The sequence below is a fragment of the Onychostoma macrolepis genome, chromosome 09, assembly GCF_012432095.1.
Source record: "Onychostoma macrolepis isolate SWU-2019 chromosome 09, ASM1243209v1, whole genome shotgun sequence".
NCBI classification, from domain to species: Eukaryota; Metazoa; Chordata; class Actinopteri; order Cypriniformes; family Cyprinidae; genus Onychostoma; species Onychostoma macrolepis.
Window position 1 is genome coordinate 8632003 of NC_081163.1, and position 21548 is coordinate 8653550.

Genomic DNA, 21548 nt, shown 5'->3' on the forward strand with positions numbered 1-21548 from the left:
TCTTTAATGTTGGGGCCTGTTTTTCTGCCGGAGGTCCTGCTCATCTTGTTCAGATGCATGGCATCATGGATTCAATTAAATACCAACAGATAAAAAATCAAAACCTGGCTGACTCTGTTAGAAATCTTTATAATGGGCTTTGGTTGGATCTTCTATCAGGACAATAATCCAAAACAAACATCAAAATCAACATAAAAATGTGTCACTGAGCATAAAATGAAGCTTCTGCTATTGCCGTCCCAGTCCTCTGACCTGAACCCTATAGAAAATGAGTGGGGTGAACTGAAGAGAAGAAGCACCAACATGGAGCTGGGAATCTGAAGGATCTGGAGATATTCTGTATGAAGAAAATGGTCTCTGATCTCTTATCAGGTGTTCTCCAAACTCTTCAGGCATTATAGGAGAAAACTCAGAGCTGTTATCTTGGGAAAAGGACGTTGCAATAATTGGGTGCCAATAATTGTGGCCAACATGAACTAGAGAAAGCATTTATTTCACAATGAGATTTTCCCCCCACTTTCAATTGCTTTACTTCAATGATAGGTTCAAATTTTGTGAATTTTTTTAAATGAAAGATCAAAACTATAAAAAAATGCAGATTTATTTCCACAGCCACCTTTGCTCATATTTACCAAGGGTGCCAATATTAGTGGAGGGCACTGTAATTGTATTTACACTGCGATAAATATAGGCCTATATTTTTCCACTAAAAATAGCTAAAAGATGTTCACCTTATCAGCAAAACTGCATTAATTTAATTTAAATTTTTTTTAACAATTTAAATATTATTTGGCCGGTGGAAATGAATGAGATCAACTCTATTCTAAATGATTTTTCTGAGAACTATTTTAAACAGTTTTTATATGGATATTTTGATATATTTATTCTAAAACATAAGGATACTGGATGATTTTTTGCAATAAAAATAATGTGTATGGCACAAATGGCATTTATAGTTTGTATCTCATATTTCCTTAATGTCTTGTACCTTTGATGGTGTTAAACATGGTGTCACGTGGATGGGAATATGCACAGAAATCATATGCAGATGAGGTTATGCATAGTAAAACTAGGTGTTGTAAGCTCCATATATGGTGATTTCGGGGAGGAGTCAAGGTGGAGATGCACATACACACAATCTTCCCCTGACTGGGATTTATAAAGGGATTTTTGTGCAGGATCTGGCATACTGGTTTTATAAATCTGAAAACTTGTGCATACGCAAAATCTAACTTTTGTGCCTACGTACACTTTTAGGATGAAATCTATGGAGAGTTTTAAAAATGACACCCCTGGACACTTCAATATCCAATTCACTTTCAAACGAAAAACAAAACACAAAACAAAAAAAAAACCTTTTGGCCTGTCAGTCCACCATGGTAAAGTGGGTTTCCATCAGGTCCAAGAATAAGTCCGGGTTCTCCTTTCTCCCCCTACAAACAAAATTATGTTGCAGCAGTGAACTCTGGGTTTTAAACACTTCATTTTAAGATTTTCTATTGGTTTTTGCTAACAAACCTTAGTGCCATAGCCTGGTGAACCAGGATCTCCCCTGTCACCCTTTGGTCCCATTGGGCCCTGATTGGTTAAGTAGATGGAGTGTAAGATTGATTATAAAACACATAATTCTGATATATGAGGTTTATTATATATATATATATATATTAAAAAAAATGCAGTACTTACAGGGAATCCTGCTTGACCAGGAAAACCAGCCCCACCCTGAAAATCATACAATAAACAATATATGAATATTACAAAATTTGAGGTTATGAGTCTGTATTTCAATGCCGACAAGACAATTTCTGGTCTCCTAATGCCATCTATCATACTAACAATAGATTTTCATACCTGAGGTCCTGAACCTCCAGTTTCATCATACTGTGCAGAAAAAAAGACAAACTGTTAAATTAAAACATGAAACATTATAGGCAAAAAAGCAATATAAATGTGAAGACTTACATTTTCAGAATAACGATAAATAATTTGTCCAGGTGATCCAGGGGCGCCGGGTGGACCTGGAAGTCCAGTTCCATCTCGACCAGGTTCACCCTAAACAATTGATCACATTTATCAATGATTAAATAAGCCATTTACTATTTCAAAGTCACTAAACCACTTCAGACTAAAAGTAAACTCACCCTGTCACCTCGGTCTCCCTTGTCGCCCCTCGGTCCCTGCAGGAAAATGCAAAACATTGAAATCAGCCTGAAGTACTGCACATCAGAGTGGCTGTTTAGTAAATTTGCACCCAAGAGTTTTATTAAAATGAAACGCACCTGTGGTCCAGGGAAGCCATCCAAACCAGGCTGGCCATCTTTTCCCTGAGGTCCCTCACTGCCTTTCTCACCAGGAAATCCTGGGAAGCCAGGCTTACCCTGAGGAACAAGATATAAATAAATTCAAAAAGGTATGATCTAAATATGATATCTTTAGGATATAAATGTCATCTGAACAAATAAATGAAGTCTTACTTGTGGTCCTGGGGCACCAGGAGGTCCCTGAAATTAAATAGGATTGCAGTAAATGAACTGCTACAGATCAACAATGGTAAATAAAAGTACAACAGAAAAACAAACCTGGATTCCTATTGGTCCTCTTACTCCAGGGACTGAACTGAAGTGAACACCAGAGCCCTCCATATCATCCTGAACACATACAGAGAGCTCAATATTTTTGCATATTTCCTAAAAGACTGAGAAGCTAAGTATGATTGACTAATACTTACAAAACCAACTTGATATCTTGGGCCAGGTGGCCCAGGTGGTCCAACAGGTCCCATAGGTCCTGGAAGACCAGCAAGTCCACCCTCTCCAGGAAGGCCAGGGGAACCAAGAGAACCTTTGGTGCCCTTTAAAAACAAGGAGAAAGAAATCAATGAAAAAGGTGACTACTAGATCAATGAAGTTAGCTTTCAAGATACCAAGAGCACAACATGTTAGTTTGCACTTTTAGACAATGCATCAACAAAGCAATGTCACAAAGAGTCCACACTACCATCAGTATAGTAATGTAATGTTACATTTCAAGGATTAGAACTGTAGAGTAGAAAGTTGAGATGTTTGTGAAGAAAATCAATTGCCACACTCAAGACCTGCTACCTGCCACCCTGCAGCTTTAGAGGAGAAGGATGAGGTAGAGTAGGAGAGAAGATCATAGAGATAGCTGGGAAAGTAGGAGTTTTGCTACAGAGACAGAAACATAAAAGAACCCTGAGTGGGTTTGACTTTCAGAAAAAGCTGTTTTCTGAAACAGCTTTCCACACAGTGTCCTAACTAGGCGTGACACAATAAAGCAACGTTATTCTTACATTTTTCTTCAACAATGGACACTTTTGATAATGAAAAACTGCTCTACACTGTCATTTCCACTACATTTCGAAAGCAATTTGTGGTGGAAATGACATTTTCAAGAGTTCTGGATTAAAACGACTCCTTTTTATGTATCTTTTACAGCGTTTTTTTGACAAAGTTACAGCTTGACTGGAAATAGTGCACAATAAAAAAAATCTCTTATGAAATAATATTTATCTTAACAAAAACATTCATTTTACATTAAGAGAATTCTGTCTACTTGGTAACCAAGAACACTATCCAAATCATTTTCATAAAATACTGTAAATAAAGAAATGGTTTATAATTATTTCACTTTGTTTAGATTGTCATATTTATTTTTATGATTGTCAAGTAATTTTTATGATTAAAAAAAACAAACATTTAATTATAGATTTTCATGCTTTAAAACTGAAAAGTCTGGGTCTTAGAAAAGGGTAAGACAAACAAAAAATCTGTGCATAAGATAATTGAAAATAGCAAAATCAAATAATCAAAGGCATGGTCAAAAGTTTTAATGTGAGAAAAAAGTTGATAGTCTAGAAACCTCTTGAAAATTGACAGGTTTGCATTTCTGATTCTGACAGTGAGATCTCACTTGTACAAAATCCTGCTGCACAAAACTATATATTATACATATAGATTAGTGATCATTATTGTGAAGACAGACAGATTACTTCTCACTGGATCTTGCTTCGTCACGCCTGGATAGGACATTATGACATTATTTTTTTATTTAATTCCTATTAAAAGCATACAGAGCATTACAGATTGCTGAGCTTGTACAGAACAGTTATACTTAACATTCAAATATGCGATATGCAGACGAACATGTGCATACTGTGCACAAGTGTTTTAGAGGTTTCTCACGAGGTGCACATATTACGCAAACTGACCTTCTCTCCCACAGGTCCAGGTAGGCCCAGCTCACCGGCATCACCCTGTGGAGCACAAAATCAGTCCAGTGTCTAAAGATAGCTACCATTACAAGGATCTCAACAGAGCTGAATTATGCAAGTCCAAATCCATTAAAGGACCAGCACAGCTATCAGTGTATGGACAGGGTTCCTACACTTTTTTACCAATGAATTGCCATGACTTTTTTACATGACCTTTCCAGTTGTTTGTGATTACAGCATAAGGATGTTTTAGAAATCATTTTATAGAGACAGCCAGGCTGGATTAACATTTACATGCCAGACTGTGATGAGAGGGTCCAACCAGTGTCCTCTACTGTATGTTATAAATATTTTGCCCCTGGACTTGGACATTTTACAGAAAGAAATCACAGAAATACAGAAATCACAATGTTAAATTTCCTGTTCTTTTTAGGTTTTAATAGAAGAGATTGGACTTCTTACCTTTTCTCCTTTTGGACCAGGTAAGCCTGATTTTCCATCAGCACCTGATGGACCTGGAAGTCCCTATTAAAAAAAAAAAATCCTTTTTTGAATTTATTTATTTATTTTTCAATTTTTATAACTTTAACAAGACACAAAATGACAGGGAGAATCAGAGAACACACATTACCCACATGGCCACGTCTTTTACAAATAAACACTTTATTCTGACACAACATATCCAAACCAATGGTTATAAACATGCATCATGTCACCTTAGACTTACCGGTTGACCTGGAGCTCCATTTTGCCCAGGAGGACCAGGAGGCCCAAAGCCACCAGAGCCTGAAGACCCAGTGCCAGCGGGACCGGGGGGACCAGGGGGACCAGGAGGACCAGGCAGGCCAGGCAAACCGGGCATTGCCTATCAACAAATAAAAAGTTAAGTAAAGAGCTGCAAGCCTTTATATACAGAAAATTTAAGAATTACAAATAAAATGTTAACAAAACTACCACATTTTGCTTAATTCAATGTCTGCACAATATATTTTTCTTTTCTTTTTTTTTAAGGAATGACGACTTTTATTCAGCTAGGGCATGTTAAATTGATCCAAAGTTACAGTAAAGATATTTATAATGTTACAAAACATTTCAAATCAACACTATTTTTCCTACTTCCAAAAAAAATTATCACAGTTTTTTTACAAATATTAAGCAGCCAAAAACTGTTTTTAACATTGAATAATAAGAAATTCTTCTTGAGCATCAAATCAGCATATCAGAATAATTTCTGTCATGTTCCGTCATGTGACACTGACAACTGGAGTAATAACTACTAAAAATTCAACAAATGCAGCCTTTGTGAGCAAAAGAGACTTGTTTCATCATAGACATTAAAAAATCTTACCAATCCCAAACTTTTCAAACATTAGTGTATATGAAGTAAATTGAAGATTTTACACAATGAATGACACATGTCTTTCTAAATGGTCATTTCTAGCTGTTGAGTACTAGATCTGAATTAATCCTAGAAGTTAATATAGTGTCCACAGGACATACCCGCACATCGTCCAAATCAAATCCAGAGCCCTCCATGTCCACAAATGTCTATAACATGAATACAGAGGAAAGATTATGAAACAGTTTTTAAAAGGAAAGCGATCACAAAAACAGCTGACTAATAATGAACTCACAGGCCTATCAGAGCGAGATGGGGGTCCTGGTGGGCCAGGAAGCCCTGGAGGCCCACGAGGTCCTGGCTGACTTTCACCTCGGTCTCCCTAAAATGAAAACATAAGAACAAAATGTTAAACTGGCATACTATAAAAGGCATTCACAATTCAGTTCTACATGGTGCACAACCCTGATACTGTCATAATAAGCCAAGATAATGGACATCAACAATACTTACTTTCTCTCCTTTGGGTCCAGAACTCCCAGGAGTTCCAGGAAAACCAGGAGGTCCAACTTGACCCTGTTACAAAAGCAGATTTTTAATTATTTGCACATGAAACATATGAATGCAAACACACACGCAAAATCAAAAATACAATCAGACTTTTCTTCCCATTTTGTATAGAAAAAAACAAACAGTTCCCCCCCAAATACACAAGCAGGTATAATTTCAAATTGAAAAATGTACTTGACCCAGGTCTATTTTATTACAGAGTTTTATGAAATGCATTACTTACAGCTTTTCCATCTTCACCAGGGTCACCCTATAAAGGAGAGGAGAGAATATTAGTTTTGTTCAGATATGACCAATGCATTATGCATAGTCTCAAGGGCAGAAACACAATGTGCCTTTGTGTTTGCAATGATGCATATCCTAAACCCGTATTAACATCATTCTCTGCTTGTGATGGGGAGCACCATAGGGATCTATTACTGTTCTAACACATCAACGGCAAATGCAAGACCACTTATGACACATACAGTTATGGTATAATGCTGTTCCTTTTAAATGGAAATGCATTCGCTAATAGAAAATAGAGCTAGTGATTGAACCATTCCTTTGACTGTGATCTACTCACCGGCTCCCCATCAGCTCCAGCAGGGCCAGGGGATCCTGGTGGTCCAGGTGGTCCTCTTGGTCCTGCCACCCTCTGCACAACTGACCCATCTCCCCTTACTTCTACATCTGCACTGGGCCCTGTGGGACCGGGAGGCCCTGGAGGCCCAGGAGGGCCTTGGTCACCCTTTGATCCAGGATAACCAAAACCAGAATTGCCCTGAAACCAAAAAGCAAGAGAGATTTGAGCATAAACAAAGTCCTGTTCACACCATGTATGATAACTATAATGATAATGTATAGGTTTAAAAATCATTCCAAATTTCAAAGAATATTGTTCTTGGTGTGAATGGGCTTCAAGCTTTGTAAATGAGAAAAAGCTTCATGATTATGCCTTAAAAGAGGAAATGAATATTTTGCAAATTATAATTTTTCATTCATTATTTGTATTTTATTTCATGAAACACAAAAACAGCCGTTAGGCAGATCATCTGTTTGCCTATTATCTAATTTTGTGTTTTACAAAAAATAATAATTACAAGAGGGTGTGTGAATGATGACTACATTTTAATTTTGGCATGAACTTTTCCTTTAATTCACATTTAACAGGTGCAAAATATGTTGTCACAGTTATGTCAAGGTAGAAGCATCAGAACAAACCTTAATTCCTTTCTCTCCTGCGTCACCCTGTGAAAACACAGACAAAAATGATTGACCTGTCTGCCACTCTCACCACTCTAACAGATGGCTGAACATTCAAGCTCCCCATCATTGACTTCACACATTACTGTGAATTTTGAAGGGCATAAAACTTCAATGTTACAATTCAACGAAAGAAAAGGGCCCTGTATCTCCGATTGTGGCTGAACAACCACTCCATATAAACTGAGAAGTAATCTCATATTAGCTATTAGCTGAGCCTGGGTTATTATTTTTTATAAGAAGCTGTTATATAGTTTAGATACATAGCTGCTTCTATAAAACTAATAGCTCTGACTCTCAAATCTGATTGAATGAGCCACATTCAGAACCATTAACCAAAATACATACACCTATTGCAAATCAGTTGAATTAGATTAATGTTGCTTGACAACTGTAAACAGTCTACAGTTAAATGAACTATATTATTATTGGAGTATTTTAACAAAAACAATATCCCTTACTATAGTTAAATTACTATAACGGACAGGTTCTTAAGGCTTATTACTTTATTTTGAAACCAAGCCGTTCAGAGAAACACTCCATGAGGTTCAACACACCTTCACTCCTTTTGCACCGCCACCAGACACAGATCCAGATCCTGCGTCGCCCTTCGGCCCCACAAGACCCCTGTCACCTTTGTCTCCTCTGTCTCCTTTCTCTCCTTTTGCACCTGTAAAATTGAAAATGTCTGATTAATATAAAAATAACAATTACACTTATATGCTTTACATTTTTGAAAACATATCTGGCTCATATCTCACCCCAAAATCAACAGAACAAAATAAGAAATTAGACTTTGCATGTAGAAAATTAAGCCTCTTTTCCAGAATTTTTTTTACATAAGATTTTTTTTATATATACAGTATCTCACAGAAGTGATTACACCCCTCACATTTTTATAAATATTTTATTATATCTTTTCATGTGACAACACTGAAGAAATGACACTTTGCTACAATGTAAAGTAGTGAGTGTACAGCTTGTATAACAGTGTAAATTTGCTGTCCCCTCAAAATAACTCAACACACAGCCATTAATGTCTAAACCGCTGGCCACAAAAGTGAGTACACCCCTGAGTGAAAATGTCCAAATTGGGCCCAAAGTGTCAATATTTTGTGTGGCCACCATTATTTTCCAGCACTGCCTTAACCCTCTTGGGCATGGAGTTCACCAGAGCTTCACAGGTTGCCACTGGAGTCCTCTTCCACTCCTCCATGACGACATCACGGAGCTGGTGGATGTTAGAGACCTTGCGCTCCTCCACCTTCCTTTTGAGGATGCCCCACAGATGCTCAATAGGGTTTAGGTCTGGAGACATGCTTGGCCAGTCCATCACCTTTACCCTCAGCTTCTTTAACAAGGCAGTGGTCGTCTTGGAGGTGTGTTTGGGGTCGTTATCATGTTGAAATACTACTATGCGGCCCAGTCTCCGAAGGGAGGGGATCATGCTCTGCTTCAGTATGTCACAGTACATGTTGGCATCCATGGCTCCCTCAATGAACTGTAGCTCCCCAGTGCCGGCAGCACTCATACGTCTATTTCCCAAACACAACCTCTGGATATGATGCTGAGCACGTGCACTCAACTTCTTTGGTTGACCAGGACGAGGCCTGTTCTGAGTGGAACCTGTCCTGTTAAACCGCTGTATGGTCTTGGCCACCGTGCTGCAGCTCAGTTTCAGATCAGTTAGCAATCTTCTTATAGCCTACGCCATCTTTATGTAGAGCAACAATTCTTTTTTTTTCAGATCCTCAGAGAGTTCTTTGCCATGAGGTGCCATGTTGAACTTCCAGTGAGCAGTATGAGAGAATGAGAGCGATAACACCAAATTTAACACACCTGCTCCCTATTCACACCGTGTAACACTAACGAGTCACATGACACCGGGGAGAGAAAATGGCTAATTGGGCCCAATTTGGACATTTTCACTCAGGGGTGTACTCACTTTTGTGGCCAGCGGTTTAGACATTAATGGCTGTGTGTTGAGTTATTTTGAGGGGACAGCAAATTTACACTATTATACAAGCTGTACACTCACTACTTTACATTGTAGCAAAGTGTCATTTCTTCAGTGTTGTCACATAAAAAGATATAATAAAATATAGTGTACTCACTTCTGTGAGATACTGTATATACTGTGACATACTTTTCCTGTCAAATAAATTTTTCAATTTACTGAAATGCTAAATAAATCTGATTCAAGCTACTGTAGTGCAAAAAGAGTAATTTTAATTGACCTAGCATTTGGTGTACAGCATATATTTTAAGTTAATGTTAAAAATTGCCTGTATTATAGTAACAAGAATTCAATTGAGAATTATTGGAATAAAAATAAAAAAAATACTGTAAAAGTAAAACATACAGACACATTATGATATTAAGAATTTTAGGGGAAAATGTGCTAAAGTTTTATGAAAATAATGCCAGAATGCAGAATATCTAAATGGCCCTAAAAAGGCTTTTTAAAAATAAATAAATAAATTTATATTTTTATTTTATTTTTATTTATTTTTTTGTGGTGAAATGTGACCTGGACATGTTTTTGTGATATGATATGATATGATATGATATGTGATATGATATATGTAAATACTTTTAAATAAAATACAAATTACAAAATACTATGACAATATTCAAGGAAGATGGGCCAAACTCCACATATTCATGTAAGAATATGCCTACCAGCAGAAGCTTCTATAAGCAGGTCAATAAGCATAATGTTTTGATAAAACAATACAAATACAATATAACAATTATAGCAATAAACACCATACATATGCAGCAACACTACTGCTTGCTCCCAGTCTTCTGCAGTCCCTCTTGGGCATTTCTACACATCCACACCGTTTTGCCAGCTTTTCATGCAAAGCATCATGTAGAAATTCTGAGATTCTGCTGAGAATTTCTGCTGAGAATTTCTGTCCAGAAATTCCATGTCCATTTGAGAGATTTTCATCTCTTCATTAGCGACCCACCTGTTGGACCTGCAGGACCGAGCCTGGACTCCACAGAATACCGTATGCCATCGCCAGCTGAGCCTGACGTACTTCTAGAATCATCATACGACCCTGAAGTTTGCCTGCTAACACCAACTGAGTCAAGCGTTTGTCGAGAGTCACCATAACGCCAGAGGTTTGTCGAGAACCATCATATGAGCCCGATGATTGTCGAGAATCACCATATGATCCAGAGTTTGTTTGGGAATCACCATATGAACCAGAAGTTTGTTCAGAATCACCATATGAGCCAGATGTTTGTCGAGAATCACCGTAGGAGATAGATGTTTTTCGGGAATCCCCAGATGTTTTTTGAGAACTGCCATATGAGCCGGATGTTTGTTGAGAATCACCGTAGGAGCCAGAAGTTTGCCAAGAGGAATCGACTGAGCCTAATGTTCAACAAAACTTACCAATTCAGCTCATTCTGAAGAAAGATCACACTTCAGTAAACCATTTACAAAAATATATTAAAACATGTATGTATGAAATATGTATGTATGATTGTATTGATGTGAGTAAAAAAGCCTAACACATTATTTTAAAATAAAATAATAATAATAATAATAACAACAATAATGCTGGTTTTATAATTATTATTATTATTATTATTATCACAGACTTCACATCCTGTAATTGTGATATAAAATCCTAATTACATTAAACAGAGACAATGTTGATTTGTATACATCAAAATGGCAATAATGCCTCAGGCACTGGCACCATTGACATGGGCCACAATCCATCCTTGGGTTTAAGCCATCAATAACAAAATCTGAACAACTCAACTTTTTCAGAATACTTATTCAATTTAATGTAAAAAGACACTGTCCAATTTGTTTTGCACCAGTAGAGGGCGCCAAATACCACAGTGGCTGCTTCTATAAACACACTCGGTTTTTATAAAGTCAGTCTAGTCTATCACATCTCAAAGAAATCATTGCAAACTATTTCATGAATTATATCTACATTAGTAAACCAGATATTACATTTTAAATCTCCCCGCCTTCAAAACTCTGCTGAAAACACTATAGATTAGACCTGCATGAACTGGTTGACCAGTACAGCCACAACAGCAAAACATAGTTAAAATTGGTCAACCATCATTGGTACACTTTCTGAGTAAGGTGGTTGATTAATTAATTTTCTTTCATGAACAAAATGACAGAATCAGAAAGTTGTAAATGAACCCAGAAAAACACGAAAATGCATTACACCAAGTTTGCAAGAAGAAAAAGAGCCACTTAAGTGCTCAACAAAGCAATAAATACGACTGATGGGCTGTGCTGTCAAACTAGCTGATGATTTACAGACAGATCGGTTCAGACCTGACACTGAGCAAAGTGAAAGCTCACCTGTCTGCTGCTTCTCAACAAGCAGTCTGCTGGTCACCGGCGGCTGCTGGATCGGCCGAGAGGAGGGAGGGGTCGGCTGCAAATAATGCACACCATTAATATAGCAATTAACATAAGTAAACTGCAAAATAGTGTCAATCAGACTTTTAATGCAATGTACACAACAGTATACCTTAAACAACCAAAGCATATCACTTCTTATGACTTTCGTACCTGTTCCGACAGAGTTTAATTTCATTTCACTGCTCGTGTACAAACAATCTGACCCTCTGTGACCTCAAATATCAACATCTGAAAACATTAGATGACATCTGATATGGGAAACCAAAGAACCGTGGCACTGACTGCATGGATATTTGTACACTCACACACTCCATTCAGCAAACTGGGAAAGAGATTCAGACATACAGCTAACAGTTAACAAAGCTCCTTGAAGAAAAGCTGCCAGGGCAAGACGATTGAAGCGCAGACACAAAGCAGGCCTGACCTTGCACTTTACAAAACATGTGCTGCTGAAACAGCAGAACCCACTGATGAAATAGCAGGCATCAGGTTCTAGAACACTCTGATCCTCAGATTTCACGCCAGGTTTGAGAAAAAGGAGACTTTGGCGAGAGGACATGAAGTGCACTGATGGCCAGTGTGAAAGGATGCTGACAGCGTGTATTTTCGGACCAAGAGAACGATCATCTTAGGGAATGCAGGCCACGGGTCCTGAGGTCTAAAGATAGGGGTCATGGGTGGGCAGGTGGGGGCTGTCCGGCTAGATGAGGAGGGGCTGCTAAACATCTGCCATCACAGTCACTGCTGCGGAGAACCTCGGCAGCTACTCTGACCTTGAACACATTACACTGAGTTATGCTGGAGAAATTTAGGACATGGAGGAGATCACAAGGCACAGAAGAATATTTCCTTGTGCATTCTTTGCCGCCGCATGTTTTTTGCATCATGGTCCTTCTAGGAGAGCAATTTGGATCATCGCTCGGAAAGTACTGGCTTCTTTGGATATGTTCTAGTTCTGGTACACTTCCTCAGCTTTGTTATAGGAGTCTAGATAAGGGTTTTTGAAACTATTTGACACAACAGATCCACATGAAAAATGTTGTAAATGTGTAATACCAAGAAATCGTTTATATATTCATAATTAATTGAACGAAGAGTTAGTTTTAAAATTTGTATGTATGTATATATATATATATATATATATATATATATATATATATATATATATACACATATATACACACACACACACACACACACACAAGGCAGCTTGTTATACAGGGGTTCACACATGAGTTATGTGCTCATAATTCATTGAACGAAGAGTGTGTGTGTGTATATATATATATATATCTCTCTCGTTCAATGAATTATGAGTACATAACTCATGTGTGGACCCCTGTATAACAAGCTGCCTATATATGCTTAATGAATGAGAAAAGAGATAAATAAGTACACACTAATAATACTTGAGCACTGAAGACATACTGAAATTCCATTTCTTTTTTGCAGAAAAGTGTAATCAAGTCAAACATGTGTTTACCACACTGTCACAAGACAACTTTTCTCCCTCTAGATATAATAATCTCATAAAATTAGATTACACAAAGAGGCCTACACAGTTTGCAAGAATGCATGCCCACCAGGTGCCCTCTCCTCAAATGCACTTTCCAACATCCAAGGAGAGTTGGATTGACTTGTGAAACAAGCGTGGAAAATATCCCAGAGGGGAATGTGGCATCCATCAAAATGGATTCCATGGTAAGACAAAAGAAAGTTTACTTTACAGCACTTCGTAATGCCATATTTCTCTCTGTCACAGCGTGTTAAAACACATTCCGTACTACAAAAGCAAACAAAAACTGTGTCATTTAAAATTACTAGGTTAGAATTAAATTAATACCTGCATGCTTGGCAGCAGCTGTTTAAAGATGTTAAAACAAATATAATGGCAATAAATACTTGTAAGTGAAAGGAAAGACGCTGCTAAGAAGCAGCAACCTTCACATAAATAAAATATACTCACAAAATTAATAAACAAAAAACTCAAAAAATTGGCCTAAACTTCAGCATTGAACAGAAGACACTTATGGAAGAAGATCTTTGCAGTCCACACCTAACAGCCACCTGGTTTCTTTCCATTGTAATTAGCTCTGGCAAGCTCAGACATGGGGCTCGCACATCAGTAGCAAAGGGTTCATTTCAATTTCCACATGGCCTATTTCTGGATTAGTAACACAAGGCATGGGAAGATGGGCTTTAACATCTGGGATTGGTCTGGAGATAATAACATTCATCCGGGACTTTCCCCCAGAAGATGAGCAAGTGCACAGCAACAGACCTGCCAGAACTCACAGGCTGCTGCTCTGGAAACAGCCGGGAACCTCTGGATCATCATGAGATGTTTTAAGTGTGAACATTAAATGGATCACAACGAGTTTACAAATGTGAGCTCAGCTTTCTGAGGGAAAATAAAAGTAGTACCTGGACTGATGGTGGTCCCTCTCCATCTCCACTTGCTCCGTAATCACCCGATCCCTGTAGATTCTGAAGGAGAACGGAAAACTGCATTAATTCCCTGAGTGTGAACAATGAGAAAGAGTCTTTTCATCACAATCTTATCTAGACGACCGGAGGGCATGTAATACGTCATGCGTCACACTGATGGCCATTAAAGCTTTATCCTGTGGAAAACCTAACTGGAGGCGACACATTCTTTTCTAGAAATGAATGGAAGTGAATTCCAAGCACTATCAGTCGACAAACACTCCAGGTACTCCTTAAAAGGAAAAAAGTTACTCATCCTAATGTCGTTCCAAACCCATGTTATTTTCGTTCTTACATGAAATACAAGTCATATTTATTTATATAGCGCGTTATACAATACAGTTTTTTTTTTCAAAGCAGCTTCACATTAATAATACAGGAAAATAATTGTTAATGTTGTAAAATTCATCAATTACGAAACTAACTCATTTTATTCAGCTCAATTTACTTAAGTGTTGTTTCAATTTAATTCAATATCTGTGTGCAAAGCTCATCAATTATGAAACTGTTCAATTGAACTATATTTCTGTGATGCTTTTATTAAATTTTTGGCCTTTTTGAAACTATAAATAAGCTTCTGTTGTGTGGAAAAGATCACAGACATTCGGTCTGCACACCTTTCTAGTTTCAAGGAAGAAAAAATAATGAGGGGTTGGAAAAACACATTGGATGAGTAAATGATGACAACATTTTCGTTTTGGGGTGAACTATTCCTTTAAGGTTCAGGTTTAATGTAAATGCAGCTCATTTGGTAGGGCTTTGGTAGGACATTTGTTCAGTTCCTATAGGAAACAAAGAACTGATATACCATAAAATGTACTGTAAGCTGCTTAAGATACAAGCTTCAGCCAAATGCATAAATAAATGTAAAATGATGCTGCAGCAATTCTGAGATGAGTCACCTGGGGAAGACAGTCTAAATCTGAACACTTGCACCAGGCAAACTATTCCTTTCACACTGGTCTCATTTATAAAAGACTACACAATAACTGACTATAACACACCTTCAAAGCTTTCCTTTTTATAAAAAACAAAAAAAACCAATCCACTTGTTTGAGAATGCAGGCTAGACCGTGATTTATGCAACTGATCTCCCAGAGAACAATTTCAGTACTTTTCACCTCGCTGCATTAGCCAATCTTTGGATTAATCACCCATTTTAGAACCGCTTAACGTTCAATAGTGTGTGTAGCTGTGATGTGAAGCATTTATGTAGCTATTTCTCTTTTCGCAATTAGTTCAGAGGCAAAGCTGCTGAGATGCTGAAGCTGAGACATAATTAAGGCATGACACATGAGTGAAAATGATTATTACACTTAAAGCGTTTTTAGACATGTAGATCATTTGCTTGGTTTCCGAAAAAGGGACTTAAACTGTTACAATGTTGCATTTTCTTCTTGGTTCAGTTTGATCATTTCAAATTATATAGTTAAGCAATATCACACAAGGCCTGAATATCATCACAAATGTAAATGTCAAATTGTTTATTGAACTGTTTTATAAAATCAAAAAGTTAACATTTTGAGTTGTTTTATTTTCTATTTTTGCTTTTCTCTGTCAATGAAAACTTCCAAATGAAACCACATTAAGTGCTTCGCTATTAAATGAATCTGTGTTTTGAACAAATCAGTTTAATGAATGATTCAGTAACTGAAGGAATCAGATGTTTAAATGAATCGTTTGAATGACTCAACTCACCATTACTGGTGGTTTTAGTTTCATATTTATAGTATCACTTCATTTTTTTTAAATGAATTCGGTTTAACCCTTTAAAACCGGCTGTGTCGGCGCCGACACATCAGACCAAGCTGTATTCATGTTACCATAACTCTTCTACCGTTTGGACTATCAAAATAATTCAAATTGCTCCTGATAGCAGACAACATGCGCTTTTCGGCAATATATGGCTTATTACGGTAATTTCTCTTTTTTTTCTAAATAAAAAAAATATATATATATTCCGTTTTTTTATTTTTGTCTATTTAAATTCTGTTTACAAACTCAAAACACAAGATTAATGGTCAAAAACTGTACTTTTTGGAAAGCCATTTGTTTTCTGAAAAAAATGACACCTTGCACTTGATAATAGCACATTCTGTTAGAATTTTACAGTCAAATAAACAAAATGTGTGAAAATGACCTATTTTACCCTTAGGTTTTAAAGGGTTAAGGGGCCTAAAATTACAGAACAGTGAAAGCATTCATTTCTGTCACTGCTGTGAATTAACCACTGCACAGAATATGAAAAATATAAAAAGTTCAGGAGTCAGTTGTCTGTGACAGGCCTAACCAGCCAAGGTAGCAGCACAAAAACACACTCAGCAAAATATCTAATTATCATTATCAATAGACCCCCAGAAAATATTGGGATCCAATTGTGGTGTTCACATATGCCTAAACAATTCAAACTAAACATGCCGAGTTTAGAAATAAATTCTCCAAACAAGCCTTTAAAAGTCCTTAGACACTCTTATTTGAACACTTCTGGGCTTTAAGTCTTACCGCATCAAAGTCATCCTCATCTTCTTCACAGTGCCGTTCAGCTGCCCCAGGGTCTTTCAACACTCTGATATCGCCAATAACACCCTAGAACAAACACACACACAGGTTAGTGAGCTTATTTTGATGGCCATGGCAGGTGTGGTGACATACAGTCCATACTGTAGGGCAGCTGCTCATTAGAAACTGAATCCACTGCGCTTTTTTCATGCCATTGCCTTCCACGGCAAAAACGCTGGCAGTCAGATTACAATGTGTGCCTGATATCTTACTTTTAAAACACATGGCTATCTGTCCCCACGTGGGATTTCCCTTTCATGGTTTGCAGCACAGATGGTGATAACATTTAATACAAGCAACACATTTCTATATTCAATGACTAATACAAATGACTCGTTAAAGGGATAGTTCATCCAAAAAATGAAAATTCAGCCATTGTTAAATCACTCTCATATTGCTGCAATGCTATACGACTTGCTTTAGTCTGTGGACGACAAAAGGAGATGTTTAGCAGAATGTTGATGCTGCTCTTTTCCATACAATAAAAATTAATGAGGCCGTCAAGCTCCAGAAAGATAAAAAGCACAATAAAAGTAATCCATACAACCATTTCTGCTCTATTTTAAGTCTTCTGAAGCCATATGATAACTCTGAGGAGTAGAAGACCAACATTTAAGCTATTCTTGGGTGGCAAATTTTAAAATGCATCACATGAATGAGATTTGAAAGCAACTTTAACAGATGATTTTCAGTGAATAATGAGTGTTTCTCACACGAAGCTATCAAAATGTGAGTGTATGGACTACTGTTAGGGTACTTTGGTGTGACATCTGATTAACTATTCACTATCACAAGGAACAGCATGAACATCCAGATATCTCCTTTTGTGGCCTGCAAAGAAAGAAATTCATACAGGCTTGGAGCAATATGAGGATCAGTAACTGATTACAGAATTTCATTTTGGGGTGAACTATCGCTTAAAGTTGATCTCCTTTCAAGACCCATTTGGGGTAATAGGAACTGTGGGTAAGTTGCTGGTAAGATCTGACAGGACTTCTCCTCTCATGTCTCAAGAGCTAAGGTCAAAGGTTTAGTAGCAGAATGCAGTGAAGGAAGCTTTATGATGTCTTAATTGCCCTTTTGTTTCACGCTGTGACCTGCCAAGACCCTATCACAGCCCCAACGCGGGGTCAGATTTACAGACCTGATCTCCCCACAGTTCTGCAGATAAGCACATGGTCTTAATGAGAGGGATGAAATAGCAATCATATCCTGCTTAATCAGGTCTGTAATTATGATGGCCATCTCCTTATGGTGGAGTTCCCACAGGAAATGGAAGCCACATGAAACAAGGAGCCATACTGAACTGAACAAGATCCATCTGCTTTTGAGTGGCCATTATGAGCTCTGGGAAATGTGAGGCATTTCTGCTGCCTCAGTTGCCTCACTATGGTTATTGGCCAACATGCTTGAAAGCACTAGCATAACTGGTGGAAACAAGGCAGGGCATTCAATCACATCACTTCACAGATCAGTTAGGCTGCTTTAGTAGTACAGCAGCTGGTGAAGGATCTGTTGGCCTATAAAAGCTGTTCTTGTTAATTATTTTCGTGTATACTGTAAATCGTATATATTTTTATATATCTTAAATTATATTTTATATTTCAAGCTCATAGTGCCACCAAATTATTTATAGAGTTTATATATTATTTATATATTTATGATTTTTTTTACATTTTATTTATTTAATTATTTATTATTCCTGGATTATTTTCGTTTAATATTAAGTTGTAATGTTTTTGATAAAAACTCAAGATAACTTCCTGTGACAAAAAGATAACTTCCTTTCCTGACGAAAAGTTCTTAAAATAAGTTTGTTTGTTTTTTTCGGAAAAAAAGAGACAAATATAAATAATGCCTCTAAATATTAAACTTAATATTAAACAATGAATTAAGTAAGGAATTAGTAAATACGTAGGCAATAAATTACATCAAATTACATTTTAAAATAAATATAAAAATAATATAAAAGATTTATAAAATAAACAAATAATATAATTTTATATTTATATAAATACAATACAAATTGATATAAATACAATTAAAGATGAATTAAGTAATAAGTCGCAATACAGTTACATAAAAAATGTAATGACTTGAATGTTACAATAAACAAATTACATATTAAATATATAAATAAATAATATTTAATATTAACTGATAACATTAAATAAAATAAAAATAAATAACAACAAATAAAAAAAGGATAAATAAAAAAAAAACAAAATAAAGTAAAATAAATAAATAAAATAAATAAATAAAAAATAAATAAATAAAATAAAAATGTATGCTGTTAGTTCTCATCTGACTTGATTCAGGGGAAGAATAGGGCAGTGGTCGGTTTTCACTGATCTGAAATCAAGCTGTGGGGTCAGCTGCTGGACACTGCCAGACAAAACTAATAGGAGCTAATTGCTCCCCTGTGGTTTTTTAAAGCAATTAACTACTCTACTCAAACAAGGAAAGAAGAGTAGACCATTTTACGACAAGAATGTTTGTTGTGTTTTAAACAGGCCAATTTGAGCAATCAAATCATGCAGGAGTCACTCAAGCACAGAGACTTTCATTGCACTTTCCTTTTTCTGGCCTAAGCTAGCCTTGATTTGACTCGTTTTAACCGGGATATCATGATATGAAAATATGGACTGTGTACATACCAAAAACTTATCAGGGTCTGCTCCACTGGCATGACCAACAAACACTCCCGCCCCGGCATCCAGGTCCATATCATCTGGAGACCGCTCAAAACCGATGACCTGAGGATCTGAGTCACATTTGAAGTAGAGGGAAAGACGCTCATTCAAAACACTGATGGAAAACCGGGTCCAGGTGTTCACCATGGAGGGCACGGAGAACCTGGCTGCCTCATATGAGCTCTGCGAGTCAGGCTCGGTGTAGTAGAAGATGATAGACTGCTTGCCCTTCTCCACTGCTGACAGCTTCACACCAACATACATGATGTTCTGAGTTGGGTCAGTGATGGAGAAGATGACACCAGGCTTGGAGGACGTGGGTTTTATGTTGAAGATGAGGGAGAAGTCCCGGAAGAAAGGGTTGGGCAGGTGGGCCGCAGCTGACTGACCCACATTGGAGCTTTGGTCAAACACATAGCCGGGGTTGTTAGCATCGTCAAATACTTTGGAGACGCCATCAGGTGGAGGATCACCAATTAACTGCAACAGCGACACTCCACTTTCTTCTGTGGAAGGAAAGGAAAATAAAATAAATGGACTTCACAAAGAACAATACAAAAGTGAATAGTCAGGGATGGGCAGCAGGCTGGGACTAGGTTAAAAAGCACTTTATTAGTCTGCTCAAACATATATTGTAGAGGAAGTGATGGGAAATCAAGGGGCGCGTCTTGACTTTAGTAGTGAAATAGTGTGAGAATGTATTATTTTTGGCTGTATACAGCATTTTGAGTTAGCTCAAAGTAATTTCATCCTTTTTTCAGGAGGAAAATGTGTGAATAAAAAAGACAGATGACCCTCTAAAGAATAATCAATTTCATGTAACTTGTGTTTGGGACTTTTTGATTTCCTGAAGCAATATACAACACTTTTGATTTAACAAGAATGTACATTTATCAACCAATAAAATTTCCCAGTTTTAATAGAAAGCGACCCCTTGGATTTATTGCTCCCAGAGGACCTTCTTAAGGATGAAGTTTACTATGTATGTAATGCACTGACATCTTTTTAAAAAATATAAATGTTTTATACTATGTGAACAACCTAAAAAAACATTTTTTATAAGACTTGTGAGACAGCAAGAAAAAAAGTACTTATGCTTGACTCGAGGATATAAAACTTGTTTTGGCCTGAGAACTAATTTCAATAAAATAAACTCCTCAAAAACAAAACAAAACAACAAAACAAAACAAAACAAAACAAAAAACAATTCAAAATAAAATAAAACAAAAATTACTGGATACTACTTTATAGTGTGTGTGTATATATATATATATATATATATATATATATATATATATATATATATATATATATATATATATATATATAAAATCAAACTCAGACTGCTGGGTGAGATCATGAGACTTTAGGAAGTATGGATGGAAACCTTCAATCTCATGCTAATATCACTCAGCACAGACATATTTAGCCAGTTGTGAAGATAAGCTAGACATGGAAACATCACAGGCTCCATGTGCTGACATGTCGTGAGGAGGAGGGAAAGGTGTGAGGTTACAGCTGGACAGCTAAAGACCCTTCCTGCCTACATACACACACACACACACACACACACACACACATCCTTTGGGCGATTCTGCTTTTTAAATATAGAAAAGTAAAAACAGTGTTTCTTGCCAAAACATCCCTCCTTTTTCTATCACATGAAAGATGAATTTGTTTTGTTAGACAAAATAAAACAGCATGAAGTGAAAGCCCGAACAAAACAAAACAAAACACACAAAAACCCCACTAAATAACATAACAAGTGCTCATTTTTGTGATGTATAAATGTGTGTTTTGTAAATGTTAATAGAAACATTAAGGATGATGTCAACTTGTAGAACTTTGAGCTGCTTTCATGCCGTAAAGTAAGTCTTTTGATCCATCACTTGACTTTGTAAACGGTCTGAAAAAAGACTACCAAGTATAGCTCATGAGCACATGGTCTTATTTATCAAACAAGGATCAAAGTCCTTTAGGGGCTTACATATTCATCATTAAGTTCTTCAG

The 21548-nt window shown here is 36.9% G+C and overlaps 1 protein-coding gene across 7 annotated transcripts in view; it reads right to left on the reverse strand.

Annotated features, from left to right (window-relative positions):
• Nucleotides 1-21548, reverse strand: part of col18a1a (collagen type XVIII alpha 1 chain a) — an 80866-nt gene that overhangs the window by 12053 nt on the left and 47265 nt on the right. For 6 of the 7 annotated variants that reach the window (XM_058786771.1, XM_058786766.1, XM_058786767.1 and 3 more), the window contains 24 exons: nucleotides 19503-20044; nucleotides 16789-16872; nucleotides 14224-14286; nucleotides 11737-11812; nucleotides 7943-8055; nucleotides 7344-7370; nucleotides 6706-6903; nucleotides 6364-6390; nucleotides 6084-6146; nucleotides 5866-5952; nucleotides 5732-5779; nucleotides 4959-5096; nucleotides 4694-4756; nucleotides 4229-4273; nucleotides 2729-2851; nucleotides 2580-2648; nucleotides 2475-2501; nucleotides 2280-2378; nucleotides 2142-2177; nucleotides 1963-2052; nucleotides 1852-1881; nucleotides 1687-1722; nucleotides 1519-1578; nucleotides 1356-1433 (listed from right to left, as the gene is read on the reverse strand). In XM_058786771.1, coding sequence (XP_058642754.1) covers nucleotides 1356-1433; nucleotides 1519-1578; nucleotides 1687-1722; nucleotides 1852-1881; nucleotides 1963-2052; nucleotides 2142-2177; nucleotides 2280-2378; nucleotides 2475-2501; nucleotides 2580-2648; nucleotides 2729-2851; nucleotides 4229-4273; nucleotides 4694-4756; nucleotides 4959-5096; nucleotides 5732-5779; nucleotides 5866-5952; nucleotides 6084-6146; nucleotides 6364-6390; nucleotides 6706-6903; nucleotides 7344-7370; nucleotides 7943-8055; nucleotides 11737-11812; nucleotides 14224-14286; nucleotides 16789-16872; nucleotides 19503-20044 — 2222 coding nt within the window. The remainder of the gene's footprint in view (nucleotides 1-1355; nucleotides 1434-1518; nucleotides 1579-1686; nucleotides 1723-1851; nucleotides 1882-1962; nucleotides 2053-2141; nucleotides 2178-2279; nucleotides 2379-2474; nucleotides 2502-2579; nucleotides 2649-2728; nucleotides 2852-4228; nucleotides 4274-4693; nucleotides 4757-4958; nucleotides 5097-5731; nucleotides 5780-5865; nucleotides 5953-6083; nucleotides 6147-6363; nucleotides 6391-6705; nucleotides 6904-7343; nucleotides 7371-7942; nucleotides 8056-11736; nucleotides 11813-14223; nucleotides 14287-16788; nucleotides 16873-19502; nucleotides 20045-21548) is intronic. The other variant, XM_058786772.1, reaches the window with a different exon arrangement.